We start from the raw sequence: 27,698 nt of genomic DNA, 5'->3' as shown, positions 1-27,698 counted from the left end.
ATAAGTATGCTAAATTAAATTACAAGAATTTCACTACAATTATATTTACATATAAAAAAAAGAAGAAGAATAAATTAACATAATAAAAATTTATATTAAATTAAAATATAAAAATATAAATTGATATAAATTATTCAACATTATTATTTTGTGTCTGGTAATTGATTATTTTTGTTTTAGTATTTAATTTATAAAATGAAATGAAGTTGCTTTTTATAAAGATAATAAAACTTCTAAAACTTCAATTTTTGATTATCTAAGTTCATGGTGTTATGCTTGAAAGTGAAATATCAAACTGTCATATCACGTCACTTAATAATAAGTACTTAAAAAAATATAAAGATACTTGATACTTAATAGAAAAAAATGTTAATAAAGATCATTTTAAAATATTTAAATTTATGAGATAGTCAAAATTTAACTAAACAATTTATTTATTTTTCATACAGATACACAAAAGTAATCACCATCGTGTGACTAACACATATTTTGAATATTATTTAAATACAAACGAATAATGTTTTCTCTCAATTTGAGTCACAACTTATCATTTCAAAATTCAAAACACTTTTATTGTTAATACTTACATTTATAGTTGCTAATTTAGTCCAATTTAACTTTCCAACGCTGAATTGTTTTTAAATAAGAAACTTATGAAATAAGAAAACAGTTTTCAAGCTTAATACTAATAACTATCAAATAAGATCAAACAATTGATTATCCAAATTAAAATTAAACTTACATCAAATAAAGATTTTCTTTACATCAATACAAAATAAAAGATTTTCATTATATATATATATGTATATATTTATATATATAATTTAAAGTAATAAAATATTCATTATTCATCTATCTTAATTTTTTTCTTCTCTCGTGGTTTTTAAACACTATATTACATGATTGAACTTCATGCCAAATGTAATTTGATCATAATTCAACATGTTTTTAAAGTTGAAAAATAATAAATTACATTTAATTTAAAAATATTCAAGAAAAAAATGGCAATAGTTAAAATTTAAAGGAATGAATAGTAAGGAAAAAATTACAAGCACCAAAATGATAGATTTTTTATTTGCAAAATATAAAAATCAAATTTATAATTAACCCAATAAAAATTACTTTTGTCAAGAATAGATTTTTTTTGGAAAATATATATTTGACCCACACTCAGTAAAAAAATATACTTAATAATACATTATAATAATATAATAATATTTAAAATTAAAAAAATAAATTAAATATAATTAAAATATTATTTTATTAGTTTGTTTGTTTGTGATTGTGAATGCTTTTTTATTTACATATCACCACCCATCGTTCAACAGTGACAGTGAACAAGTAATTAGGAGATTTACTAAAAAAAAAATAATTAAAAAAATGTTAATATGAAATTAAAAAGGCATATTTTTGTGAAGAAAATGTTAATATATATCCGTCCCTCCATGGTTATTTATTTATTTCCCTCTTTCTGTGCCTGAAGTGCAGTTTGTGAGTGTGGCCATCCTTCACTGACTAGGTAGTAACGCAACCGGAATGGGAATGGTGGTGGCAGTGACGGTTACAGTTACAGTTACAGTTACGGCAATGGTGATGGAGATGGTGGGAGGAGGGAGTTGGTGCGTGGCGAAGATTGGGGTGAGCGAGGAAGCATTGCAGAGAGCATTGGACTCTGCATGTGGAGGAGGAGACGGCGGTGCCGATTGCGCTCCCATTCAGCCCAACGGCCTCTGCTTCACTCCCAACACCCTTCAAGCTCACGCTTCCTACGCCTTCAACAGCTTTTACCAGCGAAACGCTAGAGCTTCTAACGCCTGCCTCTTCAATGGCGCTTCAACCGTCGCCCAAACAGATCCCAGTGAGTGCTCTTCTGAACTATACGATGCCATTTACAAGGACATTTTCCAATTTCTCCCTCACTGTTTATGTTTATACAGGCTATGGATCTTGCGTGTACCCGTCCTCCTCCGCAGTGGCAACTCCAACCGCCAGGTATGCCACCTTAATTAATCCTTAATTAAGTAATTATTGGCAGCAATGAAGGAAGTAGGTAAATTAGTGATAGAGATTGAAAATTGAAACATGGATAAGATTGAAAAAATGGTGGGAAAGAAGTGGGAATGGTCTGAGTTCACGTGCATTGTGAGAACCGAGACGCATGCGTGAGTGAGTTGAGGTCAGATATCTCTGTAACTGTACGTTCTTTTCTCTCGTGCTTCTCAACTATTTTGTCTCATCCATTCATTTTCACCTTCTTCCGCAAATACACGGATCAGGGCGTTGCCCACCTCCACGCCTTCTCTGCAAATCCTCCATTAATTGAATCTCCATAGTACTATCATGTTTTTTTTTTCTTCAAAATAAGTGGGAGAGAGATATCTTTTTGTTATTTTTTTATCATTTAAATTCTAATGAATACAAAATAATTTGATGCTAAAGAAAAAAAGTACATACAAATTACTTTTTATTGCTCAAAAACTATTTTTATATTGTATTTTCATTTCTATTCCATTTAAATAAATGAAAAAATATTTTACAATGACGATAATCCATTACCACAACCTCCACCAACCGAACACGAGCTACAGTCTCAGATAATTTCTTTACATTTATGTACTAAAAATAATCTTATTATTTCTTTAAATCTAATTTATTTTTCCTAATAATATTCTTCTTATTTTACTCTGCATAATAATACTTTTTTTCGCAAGTAAAACAATACAAATAATAATATAATTAAAAAAAATATTTTAAATTTACTACCAACTACCAAATTAATAGAAAGCTAGTTGTGTCATATAAAATAAAATAATTAAAGTCGTTAAAGTTACGTACAACGTCAATTTAATAAAACAATTGAAGTGACTTCAATTAATCATGAGCTTTTTTTAAAAGTTTTACTAACCATGTATGATTTAAATCGTGAAAGTTTCGACTAAAGTTTTCCAACCATGACACGATTTTTGTGATGACACGATTTTTGTGAGTCCATATCGTGTTGCTCTGGAATGACTTCTTTCAAGCAAATTCGTGTATCCAATCTCGTAAATAAAAAATATTTTGCCATCCTCGTAATGAATTGTCAAATTGTACTATTTTAGTGAAAAAAAAACTAGGTGATGAAATTGAAAAGAGGTGTGATTATTTATTATTTTATGTAAACTGGTTCATGTTTGCTTACTCACTCGATTTCATATCTTATAATTAATAATGTCTAGTACTGCTGAAGTTACAAATACAACAGCGCCAACACCTTCCTCGACAACGACTACTCCAATCCATGGCCGGGATGGTGCAGGAATGGACCCTCAAATCCCCCAAAATTCTACCCCTACTTCAAACACAATGACCTCTTTTTTACTCTTTCTTCTCATTCTCTTCCTAGGAGACACTTTTTTTGTAGCATTGTAATGAAACTACATAAATATTGTGTTAGTCCTATCCATTGTTTTTATTCTCATGTGGGAAGTTAGAAGACCCTGTTTTGTATCTTTCTAGAGCTTTAATTTAAGTCAATCGCTCATTTTGGTCGCTGCCGTGGCATACTGTGTTTCTCAGACACCGCAATAATTAGTAATATCATTACCGTTTTAAAGTGCTTTCTTACAATGAATTTCTTACAATTGTGTTAGTTAGTACACATGTTGGATAAAAACTCAAGCATTTCAAGGATTATTTGTCTTTAAGAAGGATTGAACAATGTACATCAATACATTAAGTCATGTAGCTGACGGTGGGCAGTTTTGAGGCTGCCTAACAATGTAAATCTCATCTCCAGCACTACCATAAAAGTCTTGATTGCGATGCCAAATCCACAGTGCATGGGTTTCATTTTTCACCTTCATATATAAGACGTTACAAGTTATTTTGAAGTCGTACTCAATTCATATTTTCTGTTCTAATATGAATGCAATAACTATTGAACTTATAGCATGAATATATCAACATTGTTTTAGCAATTTCCATCCTTAAAAAAGGTATGAAGAGTAGTGAAAGAAAGATGAGGTATACCTCCAGAATGCCATGACCAAAGCTACTTTCTCTTAAAGCACTATAATCAGGCTGTCGATCCCAACAGAAGTTACCCGCTGCAGGGCCGGATGTGAAATTAAAGGCGCAGAAGCCACCCATAAAGTCATCTGGTGTAGTTGATGGTTCTGGACACTGTCCAGGTTCATCAGCATGTGTGATTGCCGTCTTTTCCCTGTTACCACCATCACCAACCGTGATATAAACAGGACCACAAGGATCCAATGTGTAGTTGTATACCCGGTTTGATCTCTCATACGCATGAACCTGTCATAAATTTTGCAAGTACAAGCCATGACTTACCAAAAATGCAATTGTGTATCCAATTATTAAACTTCACCTCTTAATTTATTTATGGGATTATGAACAATGATAGAGAAAGGAGCAACTATCCTTTCACATAAAATTCTTAACTCAGCAATGTTTATTTCATCGATAGGGATCACGAATTAATATTATGGATCATATTCACATGGAATACAAAAATACACTTACATGTCCATTGAAGACAATGTCAACGCCATATTTATATAGCAAGTCTTCCATCTCTACTCTCATACACTCTGCTTCTCTATAATGTGCCTTGTAGGTGCTGTACCAAGGTGCATGCCATGTAGCTACCAACCACGGAGTTACTTCCCTGTCAACAGAAGCCAAGTCTCTCTCCAACCACTTGTACTGGTCCCCTGCAATAACAGAGCGGATGACACTAGTATTGAGTAACACAAATGTAAAAATAAACAGCAATGCTTTGTTAAGTCAAAACCATGCTAGTAACACGAAGAATATGGGTCGTATAGAAGACAGTAAAGAAAAAGGACGAAGAAGCAAGAGTTAACCTGATTTGTCATACGATGTGCTGGACCCGAGCATCATAAAATGTATCCCTCCAGCATTGAAAGAATAGTATAAAGTGGATGATGATCCACTCTCTTCTGATGGGAAAGCAAATCGAGAACTATAAGCAACAAATGTCTGGTTTTCAGCTTGTGGTTCTATATCATGATTCCCTTCTATTATCATTATCGGGACACTAGAAATCAGAGGCTGCATGTACCTGAAAGAACAAGAAGTTGAGTTGTAACCAAAATGAAGATAGGGTAGTCCAAGTGGAAGACAGGAAGAATGGTAAAGAAGAAAGTGAATGTTACCTTCCCCAGAAATCCCAACGAGGTTGATACGTTTCATGGATGGGAGTGTTAGGAAATGCACAAGAATAGCAGTCTGCCCCAGTACCATTAGTAAGATAAAGATTGGCATAACTAACATCTCCAACCAACAGAATAAGATCGGGATGGTTACTGGTGATGTGGTCTACAGTGGATGTGGTATTGTATGAAAGACCCAAGTCTCCAACCACTGCTATTCTGTTAGGGTAGCTCTTGGGGCCAGAAACTGGCATAGTCCTGAAGTAATGAACATCACTCATTGCTGATAAAGAAGGATCTCCGCATTCATATTGATAGAGTGTGTTGGGTCTCAATCCTGCAGAAAATATTGCAAACACAAACTTGACTTAATTTCACTCATTGAAGCCATAAATGCATGTGGGTTAGTTAGAATTTAGAAGGGAAGCTTGCAGAAAGTGTTATGCCTGTGAGACGAACGTGATGTATAATTCCAGAGGTGTAGTTCTGAAGGCCTTCAAAAGGATAAAGTTGACTGTAAACGAGGGAATAACCCGTAGCTCGGTGACTCATGGACCTTCGGAACCTTCCATATCGAACTACACTCGCAACACTGTTAGGATCCAAGGGTTCTATGTTGTCCCCAATTTGGAATTCCCCTGTAATCCAAGAAATGGAAACAGAGTGATGAGAAGCGGAGAGGGAGAGAGAGATTTGTTGTGGTTGGAAGCCTTGAGCGGTGGTTTGAAGCAGCGGATCCGTGTGTGGCAAGTCCACGGCGTTTCCTCGGAAGGTTTGGTCAAGAGGAACGGTGACAGGCTTGAAGGGTCCATCCAGAGTGGTTGGGATGGGAACTTGATAGTCACCATAGTCAGCATCTGAACTTAATGAGAAGTACAACACTGATAAACACAATATAACCCAACAACCCATTTCAGTACTCAAGTAAGTGCAATCTACCTTCATTCCTTATTCCTTCTGTAGGAACACTTTTATACATTGCAATCACAAAAAAGGGGAACCTTTTTAATGCACCAAATACACTACTTTTTTTATTTAATTAATTTAATTCCCTTGTTTTGCTTCTAAAGCTTCTAAAGTTTGAATCTATGTTCCTTATGAAAAAAAAAACCTCTCACACCTTTCATGCATAGACCGCTTCGGTGTATTAAATATACACTTTTATTTCATTTTACAAAAATATTAACGTAATATTTATTTAATTCGTTTTTTTATATAGTATAACACAATTTATTTAACTAGTTATTTAGATAATTTGTGCATTTACTGGTAAGCGCTTAGAATATATTTTGAAATAGAAATTAGATAAGAGCGTTAACTTCAGTTTGGAAATGCTTTCTTTGGATTAGGAGGAAATGAAAAAATATATATTTAAGTACACTATTTAAAAAAAAAACCAGAATTTTATATATAAAAAAAGCTATTTGCAACAATAACGTGAATTTAATGGAAAAACAAATTTTTTTTATACAGAAAACATGCTCTGATTTAAAAAGAAAACATTTTTTTATAGAATGCATATTGTGGCTAATCGATCACAAACTTTTCCTCAGCACGTAGTGGGAATAGCAATCAAAGTAAGTAGCATGAGTGTATGAATAATAAAAGATATAACATGTGATACATATCTCCTAGTTATGTTATAGTATTTCTGGAAGATTAATTTCTTAATAAATTTTATAACTATATATGTATAAATGATTTGATGATTAATTTTGTTATTAATAAAACATAATTTAATGAATTTTGAAAAGGTGGAGAAGAGGATTTTGGTGTAGAAGGGTGGTGTGTTAGGGTAAAAGAAGGGTGGAATGGAAATTGGTGGGTGGAAAGGGCAAGGGAAGTAGAGAGAGAGAGAGAGAGAAATGGACCTGGTGGAATTGGAGGCGGTGGAAGGGCTCCGGTGGACGTGGAATTCGTGGCCGGCGGAGGGGACGAATCTGGTGATCCCTCTGAGCATAATGTGCAGTCCATTGATGGTGAGTGAGGTCCCTCTTCTCCCATACCACCCTCTCCTCTGCTCCCGCTGCGCAGCCGTTTTGAACCCCTACGCACGCCTCGACTACCAGTCCCGCATCTGGCACTGCCCCTTCTGCTCCCTCCGCAACCCATTTCCCCGCCCCATCGCCGACACCAACCTCCCCGCCGAGCTATTCCCCACCTACAGCACCGTCGAATACTCTCCTTCTCTCCCCTCCTCCTCTCCCCCTCCCCCTCCCCCCGCCTTCGTCTTCCTCCTCGATCTCTCCTCCCCCCACGACCAGCTCCTCTCCCTCAAAAAGGACCTCCTCCTCCTCCTCCACCACCACTTCCCCGACCAAGCCCTCGTCGCTCTCCTCACCTTCGACTCCATGGTCTATCTCCACCATCTCGCCTCTTCCCCCTGTTCCTCCCTCCACCTCTTTCACGGCAACCGCCATCTCTCCTCCAATCAGGTATTTCACTCCACTATTATTATTCTTATTCTTCCATTTCAGTTCTCCCTTTCTTCGTTCAATTATCAACTACGTTATTCAATCTTCCTTAATCTCTCCCTCAGATTCGCCAGTTCCTCAACATTGGCCGCCCCCACCCGCTGCATCACGGACACACCCCCAAACAGGATTTTCTGTTGCCATTTTCCGAATGTGAATTCTCCATCACTTCTGCAATTGAAGACATTCATTCCACATTCGACTTCACCTCCGCCACTCGCCCTCCAAGGTGCACCGGCGTTGCCATTTCCGTCGCCCTCGGACTTCTAGAGTCTTGCCTTGTCACCACGGGCGCCAGGATCATGCTCTTCACCTCCGGACCTGCCACTATCGGACCCGGAATCGTTGTTGATTCTGATCTCCGCCAACCCATCAGAACCCACCATCACATCTTCAATTCCCAAGCCAGACACCACGCCAACTCTTGCTCTTTCTATGACCAACTCTCCAAGAGGCTCTCTGATGCGTCTGTTGTTCTTGATCTCTTTGCCTGTTCGCTGGATCAAGTTGGGGCCGCCGAGCTTCGACAACCTGTTGAGCAATCTGGTGGATTCATGATTCTCTCCGAATCTTTCGAATCCGATCAGTTTAAGAAATGTCTCAGGCATATGTTCAAGCCTGACGACCAGGGCCATTTGAAGATGAACTTTGATGCCACTATTGAGATAGTTACCACCAAAGATGTCAAAATCTGTGGAGCACTTGGCCCTTGCGTGTCTATGCACAGAAAGAACAGTTTGGTGAGTGAGACTGAGGTTGGACAAGGTGGCACCTCTTTGTGGAAGTTAAACACACTCTCCCACAAAACTTGCATTGCTTTTTTCTTCCAAGTAAATCAACAGCAGATAATTCAACCCGGCTCCGCATTTTTGATTCAGTTTATCACGCGGTACAGGCAGGGGAACATGGGATGCCGGAAAAGAGTGACCACTGCTGCAAGACGATGGGTTGAAAACCATTCTGCTGATATAGCTGCTGGGTTTGATCAAGAAGCCGCCGCTGCAGTTATGGCAAGACTTGCCATTCTCCGTGCACTGGCATGCCATCCCCGTGATGTCATTAGATGGCTGGATGACACGCTCATACGTTTTACTTCCAAGTTTGGGGACTATGTGGCAGAAGATCCATCTTCCTTCCGCCTATCCTCCAACTTTTCCCTCTATCCCCAATTTATGTTTCACTTGAGGCGATCTCAATTCATTGATGTCTGTAACACTACTCCTGATGAAACTGCATTTTTCCGGCTTATGCTGAACCGCGAGGGAGTAGTAGGATCGCTTATAATGATTCAACCTACGCTTTTCCAATATTCATTTGATGGTCCACCTGTTCCAGTACTGCTGGATATTCGTTCTGTTTCTCCGGATTTTATCTTGCTCTTTGATTCTTTCTTCTATGTGGTGATTCATCACGGGTCCAAGATTGCTCAGTGGAGGAAGCTGGGTTATGATAAGGACCCCAATCATGAGAACTTCAGGAAGCTGTTGGAAGCCCCAGAACTGGATGCAGAGCAATTGGTAGCGGACAGGGTTCCAGTGCCAAGGATTATAAGATGTGACCAGCATAGTAGCCAGGCTAGATTTCTTCTCGCCAAGTTGAATCCATCCGTTACTCAAAATTCAACCTACACAGATGGATCGGATATTATATTTACTGATGACATGAGCTTGGAAGTTTTTCTAGATCAGTTGCAGGTACTGGCAGTCCAAAGCTAGTAAGAAGAACACTCATTTGGATTGTTCTCTTTATTATGTCCATGTGAAAGGGTATTTAAAATTTGTAAGTAGTTTTGAAAGAAGAGGTTTCTTGTTTTCGGAAGTTTGTTTTTCGATGTTTACTTACAGACTTGTAAATTATCTGATACCTTTACTGTGATTAGAATGGTTTTGTCTATTAGACTAGTTCTGAAGATTTAGGTAGCATACGGTTACTCTTACTCTGACTAGAAACTGTATTATTCCCCAATTTCTTTCCTGGACTGTAAATAACACTACGACAGATTAAAGTGACGCTCGGTTTCATTTGCTTTTACTTTGTGTTTCTTCTTTATGGTGCGAGCAAGACTTGTTTTCTCTTGGTTGGAAGGAACAATATGTTTGCCATTGTTCATTGTTCAAACATATAGATCTTGATATGGTTTTGGTAAACTGGTTGCTGAGGCTTACAAAAACAAATTATGCACCCCAGACTCATGTTATAGTTGACAGACATCTTAGAATTGCAAAACTATGAACCTACACCAATCACTGGGTAACAAATCCTTAACTGTATATATACCCTTGGCACATACAAATTTTATTTAGAAAGCTACAGTGACAAACTCTGGACTGAAATTGATTTTTACACTTGTTAATCAATTTCACAATACTGTATCTGAGAGTATATCCAGATTGGCACATCAAAATGGAATTGTTTGTAGGATCTGAAAAGCAGTGGAACAGTTTGTTTTAGAAAAAAGAATACAGTACTCTGTTGATAAATAAAATTTGACGCTTTCTTAAGTAGAAGATGAAAGAAAAAAAAAATGAGAATTTACGAAGACATTTTTAAGTAGAAGAAAACTCCTTTTGCACTCACCATTGAAAAATTGGAGAGCAGATACTATTTTAAAAGGTACCCTGCAAACAAAGGTCCGAGCTGGATGCCTCCTGATTCATACTTGTATCGACATCAAGTTGTTCAAAACATTCTCCAGATCGTAGCTTTACTGAAATTGTGGACCCAGAAATTTCACAGCAAAACCTAATTCTGTTAACGGACAAGACATTGTTTTCAAACAAAATCTTGAATTACTTTAGTTTGTGTTGTTAGAACTGGTTTTAGGGGTGTTTTGAGTTAAATGATCTTGTTGTCTCCTATTAAATATGAAGGAAGTAAATAACTTAGATGCTTTTTGTTTAAAACAAACTCACCAGATGAGTATTTATAGTAAAATTTTGGCAATATAACTTGTAGCGAATTATACAATGAGTTTACTGAAATAAAGTAAAGAATTTATGATAATTACAAGGGTTTTTTTTATTAAAATGTATAGCAGGAAATATTTGGTGTTATTTTCGTGATTATGTGGTGAACTGCGTTGTGGTGGCATAGTGTAGCGGAGCCATGTGTATCGATACAATACAAAGACAATACAATACAATTCCAATTGAGCAGACAAGAGTAGAGGAAGAGAATGAAAAAATGCAAATGCAATCTCAATTGTTGGTTGAATATTTTCTCCTCCAATTCCAATTCCTATTCCAATTCCATTTCCAATCTCAATTTCAATTTCTTCTTATGAAGTATAACCAAATCTAATCTATTATAGTCCTGTTCCTGAGCGAAGAAACCCTAGATAGAAAGTAAAACAAAGCAAATGATGAAGAAGAAGAAACAGGTACCGGAGTGGATGAATAGTTCTCTGTGGTCCTCCCCCTCCGACCACCACCGCTTTGGCCCGCCCTCTCCACCTCCTTCTCCGCCTCCTCCTCCTCCGCCTCCGCCTCCCCCCGTCTCTGTCAGAGAAGATCCCCCAACTAATCACAATGCCTCTCCTTCTTCTTCGTCCGTCGTCTCTTCTCCTTCTGCATCCTCCGCCGCCGATGACATCTCCTCTCAAGCTCAGTTGTTGACCGAGGTTAGCTTTCCCAATCATTAATCCATGGATTTAGGTTTGTTTGGTTGCTAAGTTAGTTTGTGATTAGTTATCTAGGAAGGTTGTAGACATGCGCGAGTTGAGGAGAGTCGCTTCTCAAGGTATTCCTCATGCTGCCGCCCCTGCTTTACGCCCTACGCTCTGGAAGGTACCTACCCTCTCTTTACCATTCAATACCATCTCTCACACATAGACACAAACACAATTTATGTTGCTTTTTAACCTTCGCAGCTTTTGCTTGGATATCTTCCGTCCGATCGTGCCCTTTGGTCCTCTGAATTAGCCAATAAGAGGTCCCAGTACAAACATTTCAAAGACGACCTCCTCATGAATCCTGTAAGTTCGTCACTTACATCAATTACTCCGTTTCTTATAGAGTCCCAACCACACACTTCTGAATGTTTCTGTGCCTAGTCAGTCAGAAATCACGAGGAGGATCTACAACTCCGCTGCTCATGACATCGATGATGCAAAATCTGAGACTCGTATCTTGCTTTCTAGATCACAAATCACTCATGAAGATCACCCTTTGAGTCTTGGCAAGACCAGCGTATGGAATCAGTTCTTCCAGGTACTAATCTAATGTCTATGCAATCTTTTCTCTCTAAATCTAATATATATCTTATTTACACATAACTATCACCTACTTTACGGTTAAGAAATTACAAACTGCAATTCTGCACGTTACTTCCTACACTTACAGTTACAGTATTCTCGATTGCATGCTAAGTTTCTGATTTGCTTCTATATATGCAACTGACTTCCCGAGTCATGCCTTATTTGTGCAACCATTACCACTGTGTCTATGGGGGGAATTAGTTTAGCACAGCGCATCCTTTACCACATACTGCTGATTATCTTTCTGTTATCAATAATTTAATCTTTTATTAACTTCCATGCTACTTCCTGTGTCTTGAATATGATGACTACTATTACCGAAACTTAATCTAATCTCCTGTACTCTTCTTGTTTTTCATTTTTTCAGGACACAGATCTCATAGAGCAGATTGATCGTGATGTAAAACGGACTCATCCAGATATACACTTCTTCTCTGGTGATTCTCAATTGGCAAAATCTAATCAGGTTGTTCCTCTATTTATTTTGAAATCCATATGGACACATTCAGTAGCAATCCTTTTTCTTGACTTTCAACTTTTGGGGAATTTTCAGGATGCTTTGAAGAACATATTACTTATTTTTGCAAAGTTGAATCCAGGTATAAGATATGTTCAAGGGATGAATGAAGTATTGGCTCCTCTCTTCTATGTATTCAAAAATGACCCTGATGAGGAAAATGCTGTAAGTACATCCTTGCAAACTTAGAAATGTAGAAATGCTTACTTATGGAATTGGGTCAAGAAATATTGCCATCTGTGATATACAATGTTTCCATGTACTTAAAAACACAATGAAAAAAGGTGAAATAATTAATATAATATGGCCATGGGGATTTATGTGTAGGGCTTTTAATTTTCGTGTTTCTCTTATGTAGAGGAGGAACTAAATGCAATGATAGGCTTGCTAATTTGGGTTTGGATTCTAGTGTAGAGTTCGCTTGGTATAGTAGGTTGCCCACTTATACTCGGGACTTTTTTAGAACCGGTAGACCATAGGGTTTTCGTGATTGCTACATGGGTTTGGTGTTGTCCCCATGGTTGATTGTAGTATTTTGTATCTTTTTCTTTTCTTTTTAATGCATATTCCTCTAGAAGCACATGATTGTTGATGCTTTGGGGGGTGCTAATCTAGTTGAGATTTCAAAGTCTCATAATGATGTTTTCTGGAGTGAATTCCTTTTATAAAAAAAAATATGGCCATGGGAATGTTGATAAGAGGTTTTTGTTTCCTAAAAGTTTTTCAGATAGCAGTGACTGATTAATGTAGTTTTATTTTACTCATAAATTTTAATTTTTCCAGCTGTTTCCAATAACTAAATGCAGGCCTTTGCTGAAGCAGACACATTCTTTTGTTTTGTTGAGCTATTGAGTGGGTTCCAAGATAATTTTTGTCAACAACTTGATAATAGTATTGTTGGAATCCGTTCCACTATTACAAGATTATCCCAGCTTTTAAAAGAACACGATGAAGAACTGTGGCGTCATCTTGAGGTCACTACCCAGGTAAGAGGCAATTTAAGTACGTTCTCTGTCTAAAAGTAAAAAATCTTTTTAACAATTTGAGAACAGGAGGGTTATGGAGAAGAAGTTTTCCTTAGAACAATGGTGGTTAACTCATTTTGTTTGGCAAATGATACAAGGGCGGGAATGAAGACATTGTTCTCTGACCTCTCTCTGTTTTATTAAATTTGTTTTAAAAAGATTTTCATCCAATATTTTATTAGTAAAACTAATTAATAAATGATCTAGAAAGTGTGTTGCTAGCTGCTTCATTGATTCAGTGATGCGTTCTATGTTGCACCTGTTATTTTTGGACATTTTTTTTTCTGTTTGACTGTTTTATGTTCATCTACTACTTTAAGTGTCATTTTTAGTCTTTAATTAGTCAGTGTTCTATTGTGAGTGTCAATTTTGTCAGATGATTTAAGTACGTGTTTGATTGTGCAGTTGATTAGAAAAATGACAAATCTCACATTTCTGTTTCTATTTCTAATCCTAAATGTCAGGTCAATCCCCAGTTCTATGCATTTAGGTGGATTACTCTCCTCTTGACTCAGGAATTTAATTTTTCTGACATCCTCCATATTTGGGACATCATTTTAAGTGATCCAGAGGGTCCACAGGTACAGTTTTGCTCCTATTTTCCTTCTACTATATTGGACTGCCTAAACTTTTCCCTCAAAATAAAATTAATGGATTGACATTTATCCTCATGGTCCGCCACACTTAGCTGTGTCAATGGTAAGGGATGACATTGGATTTTAAGTTTCAGAGTTACTTTAAGGTAGCTAATAAAAAGGAAAGGCATTGACCTATTGAAATATGATGTTGTACTTCTTCACTAGGAGTTAGTTTTAAGTTATCCTCCAAACAAAGTCACATAGCTGAAGGAAAATAAAAGAAAGCCCCCATAAGAAGCCGCAGGAATACATTTGACAGAGAAAACAGTAAAAGGAAACACCGCAACTGCTCCAAAACCCTCCTAGGAAATTCCATCCACCAAAGACTGGCAACAAGCGGGGGAACTAGTTTTTGGTTTTGGTTTGTTTGTCTTGTCAGTTTTTAGTTTTGGTTTGTTTTGCTTGTCAGTTTTTAGTGTTGGTTTGTTTTGCTTGTCAGTTCTAAGTTTAAGAATTTTTAAAACCTAAAACTAGTTTTCAGTTTTATAAATTAGTTCTCAATTTATTGTAGTTTTCAGTTTTCAATTTTTAGACTGAATCCACATGAGTTGCGACACTTCTCAACTACTCCTCTTATGTTTTGTTTAACACAGTAAGACTTGCGTCTCTTTATTGATTATTATGAATATTTCATGAAATTTGAGTTTTTTTAGCATTATATTTATATAAGTAATGATGTAAAATTATTAAATAACAGTCATCCTTTCTGCCATTTGGCTATAGCATGTTTGGGGTTGGCCACTGCCTTCTGCCATCTGCCACTGATAAACTCTCATTCCTCACGCCACCAATGGGTATTGCATGCAATTACAGTTTTGGATGGTAAGGTCCACAGCAAGCCTTCAAGTGCTTCTGCATGTTGGCTGTCTTTTTGCCAAACAATGCATATCTTCATGTCTCAAATTCAGCTGAGTTCTTTTTTATTCTGTATGACCTGTGTGTTCATGACAGCAACAGTGTGTTTTGAAACCCATTGTGCATCATCCATTTTATACACTGGACCCTGCGTCTAGCCATGTGATTGCCAGCATTATAACATGTACCCTCTCATTAAGGAGGCATTTCGGTTGTGTTTGTTAAATGGCTTTGATTGGCTTTTGCCATCTATTGTCCAGTGGAAGCACCTGAGATACTTGCTGCTGCCCCCCAGATATGGTGTTGGAAGGTTTGAATGATTTGTTCTTATAATTAACAATTGAAAAACAAAACTCTTTTTTTGTTTTAAAGAAGTTTGAAGTGTTTCAAAATTAAGTTAAAAATTAAACTAGCCTTTTATTTTATTTGAATATGTTTGGTTAAACTATTCATTTGGTCCTTATAATTTCTTTCAAATTTTAGTCCCTAAATGAGAAAACTAGAAGTTTTAGTCCCCTTTCACATGTGTACGCTTTAAGTGGTGGTCCTTGTTGAGAACTCTGCATAAAACCTTTTAACTACGTAGAACCTGTACAAGTTAAGTTGTGGTCCCTGTTGAGGACTCCATAGAAAGCATTTTGGCTTGTATTCATGGAAACTTTCTGAAGGCCAAACAAAAACTGTATAGTAACTAAAACTTACTATATTTTTGTATAGGAACTAATACGGACTAAGTGAATAGTTTCACTGATATGTTTTTCAATTTATATTAGAAAACCTGCAACTATCCTGAAGATGTCGTAATTAAAAACCTATTAAGCATCGTTAAAAACAGGTTTCTTGTGTGCTATACTTTATAACGCTTTCTCTATTTACCCCAACCTGCAGTGTAACCTGCAATTTATAGGATCTTTTTGTAAGGAAAGATGATTAGAACAAACTCGAAGTTACTTCCTTTTGTGTTGCGTTTGAGAGAACTAGGAAATGTTACAGCTTACAAGTCATGTGATTTCCTTGATTGTAATATTGGAACAATAAATTCCTTTTGTTCATCATATTATTGCATAGAACTAGTAATGATTTTTTCACTCGGTGAAAATAGAATAAGGAGGAATATTAACTCTTGCGATACTGTGTAGGAAACACTTCTCAGAATATGCTGCGCAATGCTAATTTTCGTCCGTAGGCGCCTCCTAGCGGGTGATTTCACTTCTAACCTCAAGTTGCTTCAAAGTTATCCCTCTACAAACATTAGTCATTTGCTCCATGTGGCAAACAAGTTACGTGTACAGTCAGGCTAAGGGAATTCACCTTCATTATTTTGCATTGTGTTTTTGTCTCTAACATAGTTTTCGATTTTATAATTGTAAATTACTCTGTAATTATAAATGTTGGTTCAGAGCAACAACGGGTATTTTTGCGGACTCTGGTTTTGTTATTTTATTTTTAGTGGTAAGTCCATATTACTATGATCTTGGTGCAGTTATTCACCCTCCAAAGAATAATAAATTGTCGAAGCTTTAAAACGGGTCATTTGCCCTTGTTGACTGTTGATATTCTGCTTGGTTTTTAATGTTTGTGGTAATGTACCAATCACTCGTTTGTTTACAGAGTCAATGGAATGAAATAAGGAATGTGGGAAATAGAGAAAACGTTTAGTTTTCATGGTCTAACAGAAATATGGAAGTTCTATATATTGTCTTGTAATACGTTTTTAAAAGGAAAGGAAAATAATTTATGATGTCGTTTTATTTAAGATACATGGGATAACTTCCTCCCGCAATGTGCCATTTCGAAAACAATACTTGAGCTTTGCCAAGAGTACGTATTTACTTTTTAAGGGTGTGTTTGGATTGAGGAGATGATTTGAGAGAGTGGATTTGGAGTGATTTGAGAGGAAAGTGTAAAAAAAATAAGGTTGTTTGGATTAGGGTATATTATAGTGGATTTGTGAAGAAAGTTTATTGAAGTTTGTGAGTGATATGATAGTTGTAAGGAGATTTTAATTTTTTTTAAATGTGTAAAATAGAAGTTTACAAATTTATTTTTTTAAAAAAATATTTAAATAATAAAATATGAGATTTTTTTATATAAATTTTAGTTAATTAAAATTTTATAAATATATATATATAAATATTTTCATAATACTATTATTATATAAATTATCTTTTATTATAAATAATTATATTTATTATTATTATTAGAAATAATAATTATTATTAATATTATTAAATAAATTTATAACATTAAGGATAATATGGGTAATTAACACTATCTATGTGACTTTCTTCGTATATCTTCGGACACAAGTGAAGATAGAAAAAGTTATTTTCGTGCCTTTCTTTGCTCATAAATGCTCGCTAATTAATAGAAACAAACGAAAATAATTCATGTCTTTTTTTCTTTCTTCGTGTATAGTGAATAAGGGGAAACAGACAGAGGCTAAAAGTTGATTATTTTTTAAAGTTATGAGTAAGAAACCACTATCATAGAAGATTTCTCGTTTTTTCATTTTAGCTTTTTAGTGGTCAACACCTAAATTACGTTAATATATTATCAAAACTTTAACTACAAATGCCATATCTTGAATATATATGAAATGTTTTTCATGTGTTTATGTTTAAGATTGTATTTTAGGAACTCATTTCATTTCAGTTTATCACCCTATATAAAAGCAATTACACTCTCTTGAACAACTTTTATGTTAAATCTTTCTAAGACTTTGTTGATATAAGTTTCTCGAAAAAAATCTTAACAGATATTTCTATATGAATCTTAATACTTATAACATAATGTCTTAAATAATATTTCTATATTACGTAAGATTAATTATAATTATTTTTTAAAGGTGGTTATAAAATTTAATACATAATATTAATCCATCAAAGATGAGTATACTATAATTTATATAAATTATATTGACATTAAAAATTTTCATAAACAAATATTTGCATTAAAAATAATCTGAATAAGTAGATAATAATGTTGAAATAAATTTCATACATTAGGATTACTTAAAGTTGAAATTATAATTCATATTCCGACCTTAGCTCAGTTGGTAGAGCGGAGGACTGTAGTTGGTGCAGACAATCCTTAGGTCGCTGGTTCGAATCCGGCAGGTCGGATTTTGTTTTATAATTTTTGAGATTTCTATCTTTTTCTCAAATCCATTTAAATTAAATTCTCTAATTATTACAAAACCGCAGAAACAAGACCTGAGGATTTTATATAAATAAAAATAATGGATGTACTTGACTAGTTTTAACAATAAATAAACTAGAGGGATTAAATATTTAAAAAATATATATCGAGTTCTGAAATTGGGTAAATTTCCTATTTAACACCATTTACACTTTTATTTCTCTATCTAAGATCCTTTTATTTTTATTTCTCTATCTATCACCCTTTTATTTTTATTTTCCTATCTAATACCGTTTTGTTTTTATTTTTCAATCTAGCACCATTTTATTTTTTATTTTCCTATGTAGTACCCTTTTATTTTTTATTTTTATTTCCCTATCTAGAGTCATTTAAAATAATAATAATAATAATAATAATTTTTTAATAATTTTAATATTGATTGCATTAAAAAATAAATATTTTTAATGTTTAAAATAGTTAGAAATATAATTAATGAATAAAGAAATGAGTTTTTACAAAATAAAAATTAAAAAGTAATAAATTTAAATTTTTAGTTTAAAATTATTTTTTTAAGAATGAAGAAAATAAAAAATTAAACCTTACAACAACATAAAAGTTGAATCTACAAACATAAATTAGTATTTACATTTATATGATCAAGTAATCATGTCAATTTCAAGTAAAAAATACACGACATAATTATAAAAAATCAAACACAATTAGTACTAATTAATAGTGATGAATAAAAAAATTGTTTAAAATCTTGTGGCACGAATATGAGGCTTAAATCTTAGCCAAAACTCAATTCACACAATGACAAATGTCTGGTAAAATTTTCAGACCAAAAGACCCAAGGAATAGGACGTAGTAAGACACAAACCGAGAATAAAAAAAACCGATTTTCCGAAAACCAAATGTCCTGGCTTTTTTTCCTATATCTTCTTTTTGTGATTTGTTTATGGAAGTGCCTCCTTAGAAGAGTGCAAACAACACATGAAAGTACTTGTGTGATTTTTTTTGCAATTTTTCAACACAATATAGATCCCGAATAAAATTGCAGAGAGTATGGCGAAATTTCACAAATTTTGCTAAAAGATAGGCTTGGTTTTTCACAAAATTTAAGAAAAATGGTCCCGAAATAATTCTTTCCTGAAATTCCACGTAAGAATCGTGACTGAATTCGGGACAAAACGCGACAAATTTCACGTCCAACGGATGAGTATTCAGTTAGGAAAAAAATCAAACAGTTTCACACACAAACGAATGTTCCTTTCAACTCTGGCAGTGATGATAAAAAAATTTATTGAAATTCTTGTGGAACGAATCTGAGGCTCAAATCTCAGCCAAAACTCAATACACACAATAACGAATGTCTGGTAAAAATTTCAGACCAAAAGACCAAAAGAATAGGGCGTAGTAAGACCCAGACCGAGAGTGAACAAAATCAGTTTTTCGAAAACAAAATGTCCTGGCTTTTCTTCCCTGTATCTTCGTTTTGTGAATTTTTTATGGACGTGCCTCCTTAGGAGGGTGCAAACAACACATGAAAGTACTTGTGTGATTTTCTTTGTAATTTTTCAAGGCAAATATAGATCCCGAATAAAATTGCAGAGAGTATGGCGAAATTTCTCAAATTTTGCTAGAGGATAGCCTTGATTTTTCAAAAAATTTAAGAAAAATGGCCCCGAAATAATTATTTCCTAAAATTACACGTAAGAATCGTGACTGAATTCGGGACAAAACGCGACAAATTTCACGTCAAACGGATGAGTATTCACCTAGGAAAAAAATCAAACTGTTTCACACACAAACGAACCTTCCTTTCAACCCTGGCAGTGATGATAAAAAAATTTATTCAAAAACCTTGTGGGACGAATCTGGGGCTCAAATCTTAGCCAAAACTCCATACACACAATGACGATTGTCTGGTAAAATTTTCAGACCAAAAGACCCAAGGAATAGGGCGTAGTAAGACCCAGACCGAGAGTGAACAAAATCGATTTTTCGAAAACAAAATGTCCTGACTTTTCTTCCCTGTATCTTCTTTTTGTGAATTTTTTATGGACGTGCCTCCTTAAGAGGGTTCAAACAATACATGAAAGTACTTGTGTGATTTTCTTTTGCAATTTTTCAACGCAATATGGACACCGAATAAAATTGTAGAGAGTATGGCGAAATTTCACAAATTTTGCTAGAGGGATAGCCTTGGTTTTTCACAAAATTTAAGTAAAATGGTCCCGAAATAATTCTTTCCTGAAATTTCACGTAAGAATCGTGACTGAATTCTGGACAAAACGCGACAAATATCACGTCAAACAGAAGAGTATTCACCTAGGAAGAAAAACAAACAGTTTCACACACAAACTAATCTTCATCTCAACCCTGGCAGTGATGATAAAAAAAATTATTGAGAATCTTGTGGGACGAATCTGGGGCTCAAAACTCAGCAAAAATTCAATACACACAATGACGAATGTTTCGTATAATTTTCAGACCAAAAGAATCAAGGAATAGGGCGTAGTAAGACCCAGACCGAGAGTGAACAAAATCGATTTTCCGAAAAGAGAATGTCCTGGCTTTTCTTCCCTGTATCTTCTTTTTGTGAATTTTTTATGGACGTGCCTCCTTAGGAGGGTTCAAACAAGACATGGAAGTACTTGTGTGATTATTTTTGCAATTTTTCAACGCAATATGAACCCTGAATAAAATTGCAGAGAGTGTGGCGAAATTTCACAAATTTTGCTAGAGGATAGCCTTGGCTTTTCACAAAATTTAGGAAAAATGGTCCCGAAATAATTCTTTCCTGAAATTCCAAGTAAGAATCGTGACTGAATTCGGGACAAAACGCGACAAATTTCACGTCAAACGGATGAGTATTCACCTAAGAAAAAAATCAAACAGTTTCACACACAAACGAACCTTCCTTTCAACCCTGGCAGTGATGATAAAAAAAAATATTGAAAATCTTGTGGGACGAATCTGGGGCTCAAATCTTAGCCAAAACTCAATAAACACAATGAAGAATGTCTGGTAAAATTTTCAGACCAAAAGACCCAAGGAATAGGGCGTAGTAAGACCCAGATCGAGAGTGAACAAAATCGATTTTCCGAAAACAAAATGTCCTGGCTTTTCTTCCCTGTATATTCTTTTTGTGAATTTTTTATGGACGTGCCTCCTTAGGGGGGTTCAAACAAGACATGAAAGTACTTGTGTGATTATTTTTGCAATTTTTCAATGCAATATGAACCCCGAATAAAGTTGCAGAGAGTGTGACGAAATTTCACAAATTTTGCTAGAGGATAGCATTGGTTTTTTACAAAATTTAACAAAAATGGTCCCGAAATAATTATTTCCTGAAACTCCTCTTAAGAATCGTGATTGAATTCGGGAGAAAACGCGACAAATTTCACGTTACACGGATGAGTACTCACCTAGTAAAAAAATCAAACTGTTTCACACACAAACGAACCATCCTTTCAACCCTGGCAGTGATGATAAAAAATTTATTAAAAATCTTGTAGGACGAATCTGAGTCTCAAATCTCAGCCAAAACTCAATACACAAAATGAAGAATGTTTGGTAAAATTTTCAGACCAAAAGACCCAAGGAATAAGGCGTAGTAAGACCCAGACCAAGAGTGAACAAAATCGGTTTTCCGAAAACAAAATGTCCTGGCTTTTCTTCCCTGTATCTTCTTTTTGTAACATTTTTATGGACGTGCCTCCTTAAGAGGGTGCAAACAACACATGGAAGTACTTGTGTGATTTTTTTTGCAATTTTTCAACGCAATATAGATCCCGAATAAAATTGCAGAGAGTATGGCGAAATTTCACAAATTTTGCTAGAGGATAGCCTTGGTTTTTTAAAAAATTTAAGAAAAATGGCCCCGAAATAATTCTTTCCTGAAATTCCACGTAAGAATCGTGACTGAATTCGGGACAAAAAGCGACGAATTTCACGTCAAACGGATGAGTATTCACCTAGGAAAAAAATCAAACAGTTTCACACAGTAACGAACCTTCCTTTCAACCCTGATAGTGATGATAAAAAAATTTATTGAAAATATTGTGGGACGAATATGAGGCTTAAATCTCAGCCAAAGCTTAATACACACAATTACGAATGTCTGGTAAAAATTTCAGACCAAAAGACCCAAGGTATAGGGCGTAGCAAGACCCACACCGAGAGTGAACAAAACCGGTTTTTCGAAAACAAAATGTCCTGTCTTTTCTTCCCTGTATCTTCTTTTTGTGAATTTTTTATGGACGTGCCTCCTTAGGACGGTGCAAACAACACATGGAAGTACTTGTGTGATTTCTTTTGCAATTTTTCAACGCAATATAGATCCCGAATAAAATTGCAGAGAGTATGGCGAAATTTCACAAACTTTACTAGAGGATAGCCTTGGTTTTTCACAAAATTTAACAAAAATGGCCCCGAAATAATTTTTTCCTGAAATTCCACGTAAGAATCGTGACTGATTTGGGGACTAAACGCGACAAATTTAACGTCAAACGGATGAGTATTCACCTAGGAAATAAATCAAACTGTTTCACACACAAACGGACATTCCTTTCAACCCTGGCAGTGATGATAAATTTTTTTATTGAAATTCTTGTGGGACGAATCTGAATCCGAGGCTCCAATCTCAGCCAAAACTCAATACACACAATAACGAATGTCTGGTAAAAATTTCAGACCGAAAGACCTAAGGAATAGGGCGTAGTAAGACCCAGACCGAGAATAAACAAAATCGGTTTTTCGAAAACAAATGTCCTAGCTTTTCTTCCTTGTATCTTCTTTTTTTGAATTTTTTATCGATGTGTCTCCTTAGGAGGGCGCAAACAACACATGAAAGTACTCGTGTGATTTTTTTTGCAATTTTTCAACGCAATATGGAGCCCGAATAAAATTGCAGAGAGTATGGCAAAATAGCAAAATTTTTGCTAGAGGATAGCCTTGGTTTTTCACTAAATTTAAGAAAAATGGCCTCGAAATAATTCTTTTCTAAAATTACACGTAAGAATCGTGACTGAATTCGGAACAAAACGCGACAAATTTCACGTCAAACGGATGAGTATTCACCTAGGAAAAAAATCAAACTGTTTCACACACAAACGAACCATCCTTTCAACCCTGGTAGTGATGATAAAAAAATTTATTGAAAATCTTGTGGGACGAATCTGGGGCTCAAATCTTAGCCAAAACTCAATACACAAAATGACAAATGTCTGGTAAAATTTCCAGACCAAGAGACTCAAGGAATAGGGCGTAGTAAGACTCAGACCGAGACTGAAAAAAATTGGTTTTCCGAAAATAAAATGTCATGGCTTTTCTTCCCTGTATCTTGTTTTTGTGAATTTTTTATGGACGTGCCTGCTTAAGAGGGGTGCAAACAACACATGAATGTACTTGTGTGATTTTTTTTGCAATTTTTCAACGCAATATGGATCCCGAATAAAATTGCAGAGAGTATGGCAAAATTTCACAAATTTTGCTAGAGGATAGTTGATAAGCATATATTTATTCACACTCATTAGCCTTATTCATAGATTATTGGACTATAATAATAAATAAATCCATTGTTTTAATTAATATTCTTATAAGGGAGAGGAGGTAAGCATTCCCATGGAGTATACGCATGGAACAAAGTGGGTATTGATTAAACTAGTAGACGCATGTTTTACTAGTGAGTTCCAGTTGAATCAGATCGGCGCATGTTCAATCTGGTTTAGCTCTGTCGGAGGATTGAGAAAAGATTATTCTTTAGAGAACCTGTGAAGAATTCAATGGTGGAAGAACTTGGGATCAACCGCTTTTTATTTGCTATTTTAATCTCTTTTATATTTTATGCACAACTATCTCAAACCCCCCCTTTTTTTTATCTTTATTGTTATTGCTAACTTTTATTGCTTGCAGATAGATTTTAAACCCTGATCAACTGATTTTACTATTGGATTCGTTGGGAGACGACTTGGGGACATTTGTCCACAATTATACTATCATCTCTCTAGTGTTACACAAGTCTACGCTAGAATCATATTAATTTGACAGCAAAACGACAACTATCAATAGTCTTGATTTTTCACAAATTTTAAGAAAAATGGTCCCGAAATAATTCTTTCCTGAAATTCCACGTAAGAATCGTGACTGAATTCGGGACAAAACGCGACAAAATTCACGTCAAACGGATGAGTATTCACATAGGAAAAAAATCAAACTGTTTCAGACACAAACGAACCTTCCTTTCAACCCTGGCAGTGATGATAAAAAAAAATTATTGAAAATCTTGTGGGACGAATCTGGGACTCAAATCTCAGCTAAAACTGAACACACACAATGACGAATGTCTGGTAAAGTTTTCAGACCAAAAGACCCAAGGAATAGAGCGTAGTAAGACCCAGACCGGGAGTGAACAAAATCGGTTTTCCGAAAAAAATATGTCCTGGCTTATCTTCCCTGTATCTTCTTTTTGTGAATTTTTTATAGACGTGCCTCCTTAGGAGGGTGAAAACAAGACATGAATGTACTTGTGTGATTATTTTTGCAATTTTTCAACGCAATATGGACCCCGAATAAAATTGCAGAGAGTATGGCGAAATTTAAAAAATTTTGCTAGATGATGATAGCCTTAGTTTTTCACAAAATTTAACAAAAATGGCCCCGAAATAATTTTTTCCTGAAATTTCACGTAATAATCGTGACTTAATTCGGGACAAAAGGTGACAAATTTTACGTCAAACGGATGAGTATTCAACTAGGAAAAAAATCAAACAGTTTCACACACAAACGAACCTTCCTTTCAACCCTGGCAGTGATGATAAAAAAAATTATTGAAAATCTTGTGGGACGAATCCCACGCTCAAATCTCAGCCAAAACTCAATACACACAATGACGAATGTCTGGTAAAAATTTCAGACCAAAATACATAAGGAATAGGGCGTAGTAAGAGCCAGACCGAGAGTGAACAAAATCGGTTTTCCGAAAACAAAATGTCCTGGCTTTTCTTCCCTGTATCTTCTTTTTGTGAATTTTTTATGGACGTGCCTGCTTAGGAGGATGCAAACAACACATGATAGTACTTGTGTGATTTTTTTTGCAATTTTTCAACACAATATGGACCCCGAATAAAATTGCAGAGAGTATGGCGAAATTTCACAAATTTTGCTAGAGGATAGCCTTGGTTTTTCACAAAATTTAAGAAAAATGGTCCCGAAATAATTCTTTCCTGAAATTCCACGTAAGAATCGTGACTGAATTCGGGACAAAACGAGACAAATTTCACGTCAAACGGATGAGTATTCACCTAGGAAAAAAATCAAACAGTTTCACACACAAACGAACCTTCATTTCAACCCTGGCAGTAATGATAAAAAAATTATTGAAAATCTTGTGGGACGAATCTGGGGCTCAAATCTCAGCCAAAACTCAATACACACAATAACGAATGTCTGGTAAAAATTTCAGACCAAAAGACCCAAAGAATAGGGCGTAGTAAGACCCAAACCGAGAGTGAACAAAATCGATTTTTCGAAAACAAAATGTCCTGGCTTTTCTTCCCTGTATCTTCGTTTTGTGAATTTTTTATGGACGTGCCTCCTTAGGAGGGTGCAAACAACAGATGAAAGTACTTGTGTGATTTTCTTTGTAATTTTTCAAGGCAAATAGGACCACGAATAAAATTGCAGAGAGTATGGCGAAATTTCTCAAATTTTGCTAGAGGATAGCCTTGCTTTTTCACAAAATTTAAGAAAAATGGCCCCGAAATAATTATTTCCTGAAATTCCACGTAAGAATCGAGACTGATTTTCGGGACAAAACGTGACAAATTTCACGTCAAACGGATGAGTATTCACCTAGGAAAAAAATCAAACAGTTTCACACACAAACGAACTTTCCTTTCAACCCTGGCAGTGATGATAAAAAAAATTATTGAAAATCTTGTGGGACGAATCTGGGGCTCAAATCTCAGCCAAAACTCAATACACACAATGAAGAATGTCTGGTAAAGTTTTCAGACCAAAAGACCCAAGGAATAGGGCGTAGTAAGCCCCAGACCGAGAGTGAACAAAATCGGTTTTCCGAAAACAAAATGTCCTGGATTTTCTTCCCTGTATCTTCTTTTTGTGAATTTTTTTATGGACGTGCGTCCTTAGGAGGGTGCAAACAACACATGAAAGTACTTGTGTGATTTTCTTTGTAATTTTTCAAGGCAAATAGGACCACGAATAAAATTGCAGAGAGTATGGCGAAATTTCTCAAATTTTGCTAGAGGATAGCCTTGCTTTTTCACAAAATTTAAGAAAAATGGCCCTGAAATAATTATTTCCTGTAATTCCACGTAAGAATCGTGACTAATTTTCGGGACAAAACGTGACAAATTTCACGTCAAACGGATGAGTATTCACCTAGGAAAAAAATCAAACAGTTTCACACACAAACAAACTTTCCTTTCAACCCTGGCAGTGATGATAAAAAAAATTATTGAAAATCTTGTGGGACGAATCTGGGGCTCAAATCTCAGCCAAAACTCAATACACACAATGAAGAATGTCTGGTAAAGTTTTCAGACCAAAAGACCCAAGGAATAGGGCGTAGTAAGCCCCAGACCGAGAGTGAACAAAATCGGTTTTCCGAAAACAAAATGTCCTGGATTTTCTTCCCTGTATCTTCTTTTTGTGAATTTTTTTATGGACGTGCGTCCTTAGGAGGGTGCAAACAACACATGAAAGTACTTGTGTGATTTTCTTTGTAATTTTTCAAGGCAAATAGGACCACGAATAAAATTGCAGAGAGTATAGCGAAATTTCACAAATTTTGCTAAAGGATAGCTTTGGTTTTTCACAAAAATTAAGAAAAATGGTCCTAAAATAATTCTTTCATGAAATTCCACGTAAGAATCGTGACTGAATTCGGGACAAAACGCGACAAATTTCACGTCCAACGGATGAGTATTCAGTTAGGAAAAAAATCAAACAGTTTCACACACAAACGGACGTTCCTTTCAACTCTGGCAGTGATGATAAAAAAATTTATTGAAATTCTTGTGGAACGAATCTGAGGCTCAAATCTCAGCCAAAACTCAATACACACAATAACGAATGTCTGGTAAAAATTTCAGACCAAAAGACCCAACTAATAGGGCGTAGTAAGACCCAGACCGAGAGTGAACAAAATCGATTTTTCGAAAACAAAATGTCCTGGCTTTTCTTCCCTGTATCTTCGTTTTGTGAATTTTTTATGGACGTGCCTCCTTAGGAGGGTGCAAACAACAGATGAAAGTACTTGTGTGATTTTCTTTGTAATTTTTCAAGGCAAATAGGACCATGAATAAAATTGCAGAGAGTATGGCGAAATTTCTCAAATTTTTCTAGAGGATAGTCTTGGTTTTTCACAAAATTTAAGAAAAATGGCCCCGAAATAATTCTTTCCTGAAATTACACGTAAAAATCGTGACTGAATTCGGTACAAAACGCGACAAATTTCACGTCAAACGGATGAGTATTCACCTAGGAAAAAAATCAAACTGTTTCACACACAAACGAACCTTCCTTTCAACCATGGCAGTGATGATAAAAAAATTTATTGAAAATCTTGTGGGATGAATCTGAGGCT

General features: G+C 35.4%; 4 protein-coding genes and 1 non-coding gene across 13 annotated transcripts; 4 read left to right on the top strand and 1 right to left on the bottom strand.

The window, feature by feature from the left end:
- Nucleotides 1-1,452: 1,452 nt before the first annotated feature.
- LOC137815299 (PLASMODESMATA CALLOSE-BINDING PROTEIN 2-like) lies at nucleotides 1,453-4,749 on the top strand. Of its 2 annotated transcripts, none has more exons than XM_068618432.1 (3): nucleotides 1,453-1,858; nucleotides 1,938-1,992; nucleotides 4,619-4,749. In XM_068618432.1, exons 1-3 carry the CDS (start codon nucleotides 1,537-1,539, stop codon nucleotides 4,644-4,646), a joined length of 405 nt encoding a protein of 134 aa, XP_068474533.1. In that variant the 5' UTR covers nucleotides 1,453-1,536; the 3' UTR covers nucleotides 4,647-4,749. The 2 variants fall into 2 exon arrangements, with proteins under 2 accessions (XP_068474533.1, XP_068474532.1); XM_068618431.1 differs by lacking the exon at nucleotides 4,619-4,749 and adding an exon at nucleotides 3,219-3,599 and having other exon boundaries at nucleotides 1,454-1,858.
- LOC137815297 (purple acid phosphatase 15-like) lies at nucleotides 3,645-7,309 on the bottom strand. 2 transcript variants are annotated; one of them, XM_068618425.1, is made up of 7 exons: nucleotides 7,049-7,309; nucleotides 5,624-6,058; nucleotides 5,181-5,514; nucleotides 4,869-5,086; nucleotides 4,525-4,715; nucleotides 4,012-4,296; nucleotides 3,645-3,839 (listed from the first exon to the last, which is right to left on the bottom strand). In XM_068618425.1, exons 1-7 carry the CDS (start codon nucleotides 7,287-7,289, stop codon nucleotides 3,720-3,722), a joined length of 1,824 nt encoding a protein of 607 aa, XP_068474526.1. In that variant the 5' UTR covers nucleotides 7,290-7,309; the 3' UTR covers nucleotides 3,645-3,719. The 2 variants fall into 2 exon arrangements, with proteins under 2 accessions (XP_068474526.1, XP_068474527.1); XM_068618426.1 differs by having other exon boundaries at nucleotides 5,624-6,034.
- A 219-nt stretch (nucleotides 7,310-7,528) lies between these two features.
- LOC137816128 (protein transport protein SEC23 G) lies at nucleotides 7,529-9,567 on the top strand. The gene is made up of 3 exons (XM_068619218.1): nucleotides 7,529-7,612; nucleotides 7,717-9,345; nucleotides 9,496-9,567. The coding sequence occupies exons 1-3, from the start codon at nucleotides 7,529-7,531 to the stop codon at nucleotides 9,565-9,567; spliced, it is 1,785 nt and encodes a 594-aa protein (XP_068475319.1).
- A 1,058-nt stretch (nucleotides 9,568-10,625) lies between these two features.
- LOC137815298 (uncharacterized) lies at nucleotides 10,626-16,474 on the top strand. Of its 7 annotated transcripts, none has more exons than XR_011081725.1 (11): nucleotides 10,743-11,270; nucleotides 11,338-11,436; nucleotides 11,520-11,624; nucleotides 11,707-11,859; nucleotides 12,274-12,372; nucleotides 12,460-12,588; nucleotides 13,230-13,409; nucleotides 13,913-14,029; nucleotides 14,810-14,908; nucleotides 15,202-15,251; nucleotides 16,081-16,474. XR_011081725.1 is itself a non-coding variant. In XM_068618430.1 (11 exons), exons 1-10 carry the CDS (start codon nucleotides 11,010-11,012, stop codon nucleotides 15,212-15,214), a joined length of 1,281 nt encoding a protein of 426 aa, XP_068474531.1. In that variant the 5' UTR covers nucleotides 10,743-11,009; the 3' UTR covers nucleotides 15,215-15,251; nucleotides 16,081-16,365. The 7 variants fall into 7 exon arrangements, 3 of the variants coding, with proteins under 3 accessions (XP_068474529.1, XP_068474531.1, XP_068474530.1); XR_011081724.1 differs by having other exon boundaries at nucleotides 14,784-14,908; nucleotides 15,038-15,251; XM_068618430.1 differs by having other exon boundaries at nucleotides 14,784-14,908; nucleotides 16,081-16,365.
- A 1,507-nt stretch (nucleotides 16,475-17,981) lies between these two features.
- On the top strand, nucleotides 17,982-18,066 carry TRNAY-GUA (transfer RNA tyrosine (anticodon GUA)). Its single transcript is given in 2 exon segments — nucleotides 17,982-18,018; nucleotides 18,031-18,066. It is a non-coding gene; the product is annotated as a tRNA-Tyr (tRNA).
- The last annotated feature ends 9,632 nt before the right edge of the window (nucleotides 18,067-27,698 follow it).

The sequence above is a fragment of the Phaseolus vulgaris genome, chromosome 1 (assembly GCF_000499845.2).
Source record: "Phaseolus vulgaris cultivar G19833 chromosome 1, P. vulgaris v2.0, whole genome shotgun sequence".
Classification (NCBI taxonomy): Eukaryota; Viridiplantae; Streptophyta; class Magnoliopsida; order Fabales; family Fabaceae; genus Phaseolus; species Phaseolus vulgaris.
The sequence above is the reverse complement of the archived record's forward strand: the minus strand, read 5'-3'. Positions and strand labels throughout refer to the sequence as shown.

Excerpts from the sequence above, each read along its gene's own strand:
- LOC137815298 (XM_068618428.1), top strand. The coding sequence starts at position 11,010 with ATGATGAAGAAGAAGAAACAGGTACCGGAGTGGATGAATAGTTCTCTG. Across the intron at positions 11,271-11,337 it reads AAGCTCAGTTGTTGACCGAG|TTATCTAGGAAGGTTGTAGA; the intron begins GTTAGCTTTCCC and ends GTTTGTGATTAG. Across the intron at positions 14,030-16,080 it reads GTGATCCAGAGGGTCCACAG|GAAACACTTCTCAGAATATG; the intron begins GTACAGTTTTGC and ends GATACTGTGTAG.
- LOC137815299 (XM_068618431.1), top strand. The coding sequence starts at position 1,537 with ATGGGAATGGTGGTGGCAGTGACGGTTACAGTTACAGTTACAGTTACG. Across the intron at positions 1,859-1,937 it reads CGTCGCCCAAACAGATCCCA|GCTATGGATCTTGCGTGTAC; the intron begins GTGAGTGCTCTT and ends ATGTTTATACAG. Across the intron at positions 1,993-3,218 it reads GTGGCAACTCCAACCGCCAG|TACTGCTGAAGTTACAAATA; the intron begins GTATGCCACCTT and ends AATAATGTCTAG.
- LOC137816128 (XM_068619218.1), top strand. The coding sequence starts at position 7,529 with ATGGTCTATCTCCACCATCTCGCCTCTTCCCCCTGTTCCTCCCTCCAC. Across the intron at positions 7,613-7,716 it reads GCCATCTCTCCTCCAATCAG|ATTCGCCAGTTCCTCAACAT; the intron begins GTATTTCACTCC and ends TCTCTCCCTCAG. Across the intron at positions 9,346-9,495 it reads TTTTTCTAGATCAGTTGCAG|ACTTGTAAATTATCTGATAC; the intron begins GTACTGGCAGTC and ends GTTTACTTACAG.
- LOC137815297 (XM_068618425.1), bottom strand. The coding sequence starts at position 7,289 with ATGGGTTGCGGAGGGAGCAGAAGGGGCAGTGCCAGATGCGGGACTGGT. Across the intron at positions 4,716-4,868 it reads CACATCGTATGACAAATCAG|GGGACCAGTACAAGTGGTTG; the intron begins GTTAACTCTTGC and ends CTGTTATTGCAG. Across the intron at positions 3,840-4,011 it reads TTGGTCATGGCATTCTGGAG|GTGAAAAATGAAACCCATGC; the intron begins GTATACCTCATC and ends TTATATATGAAG.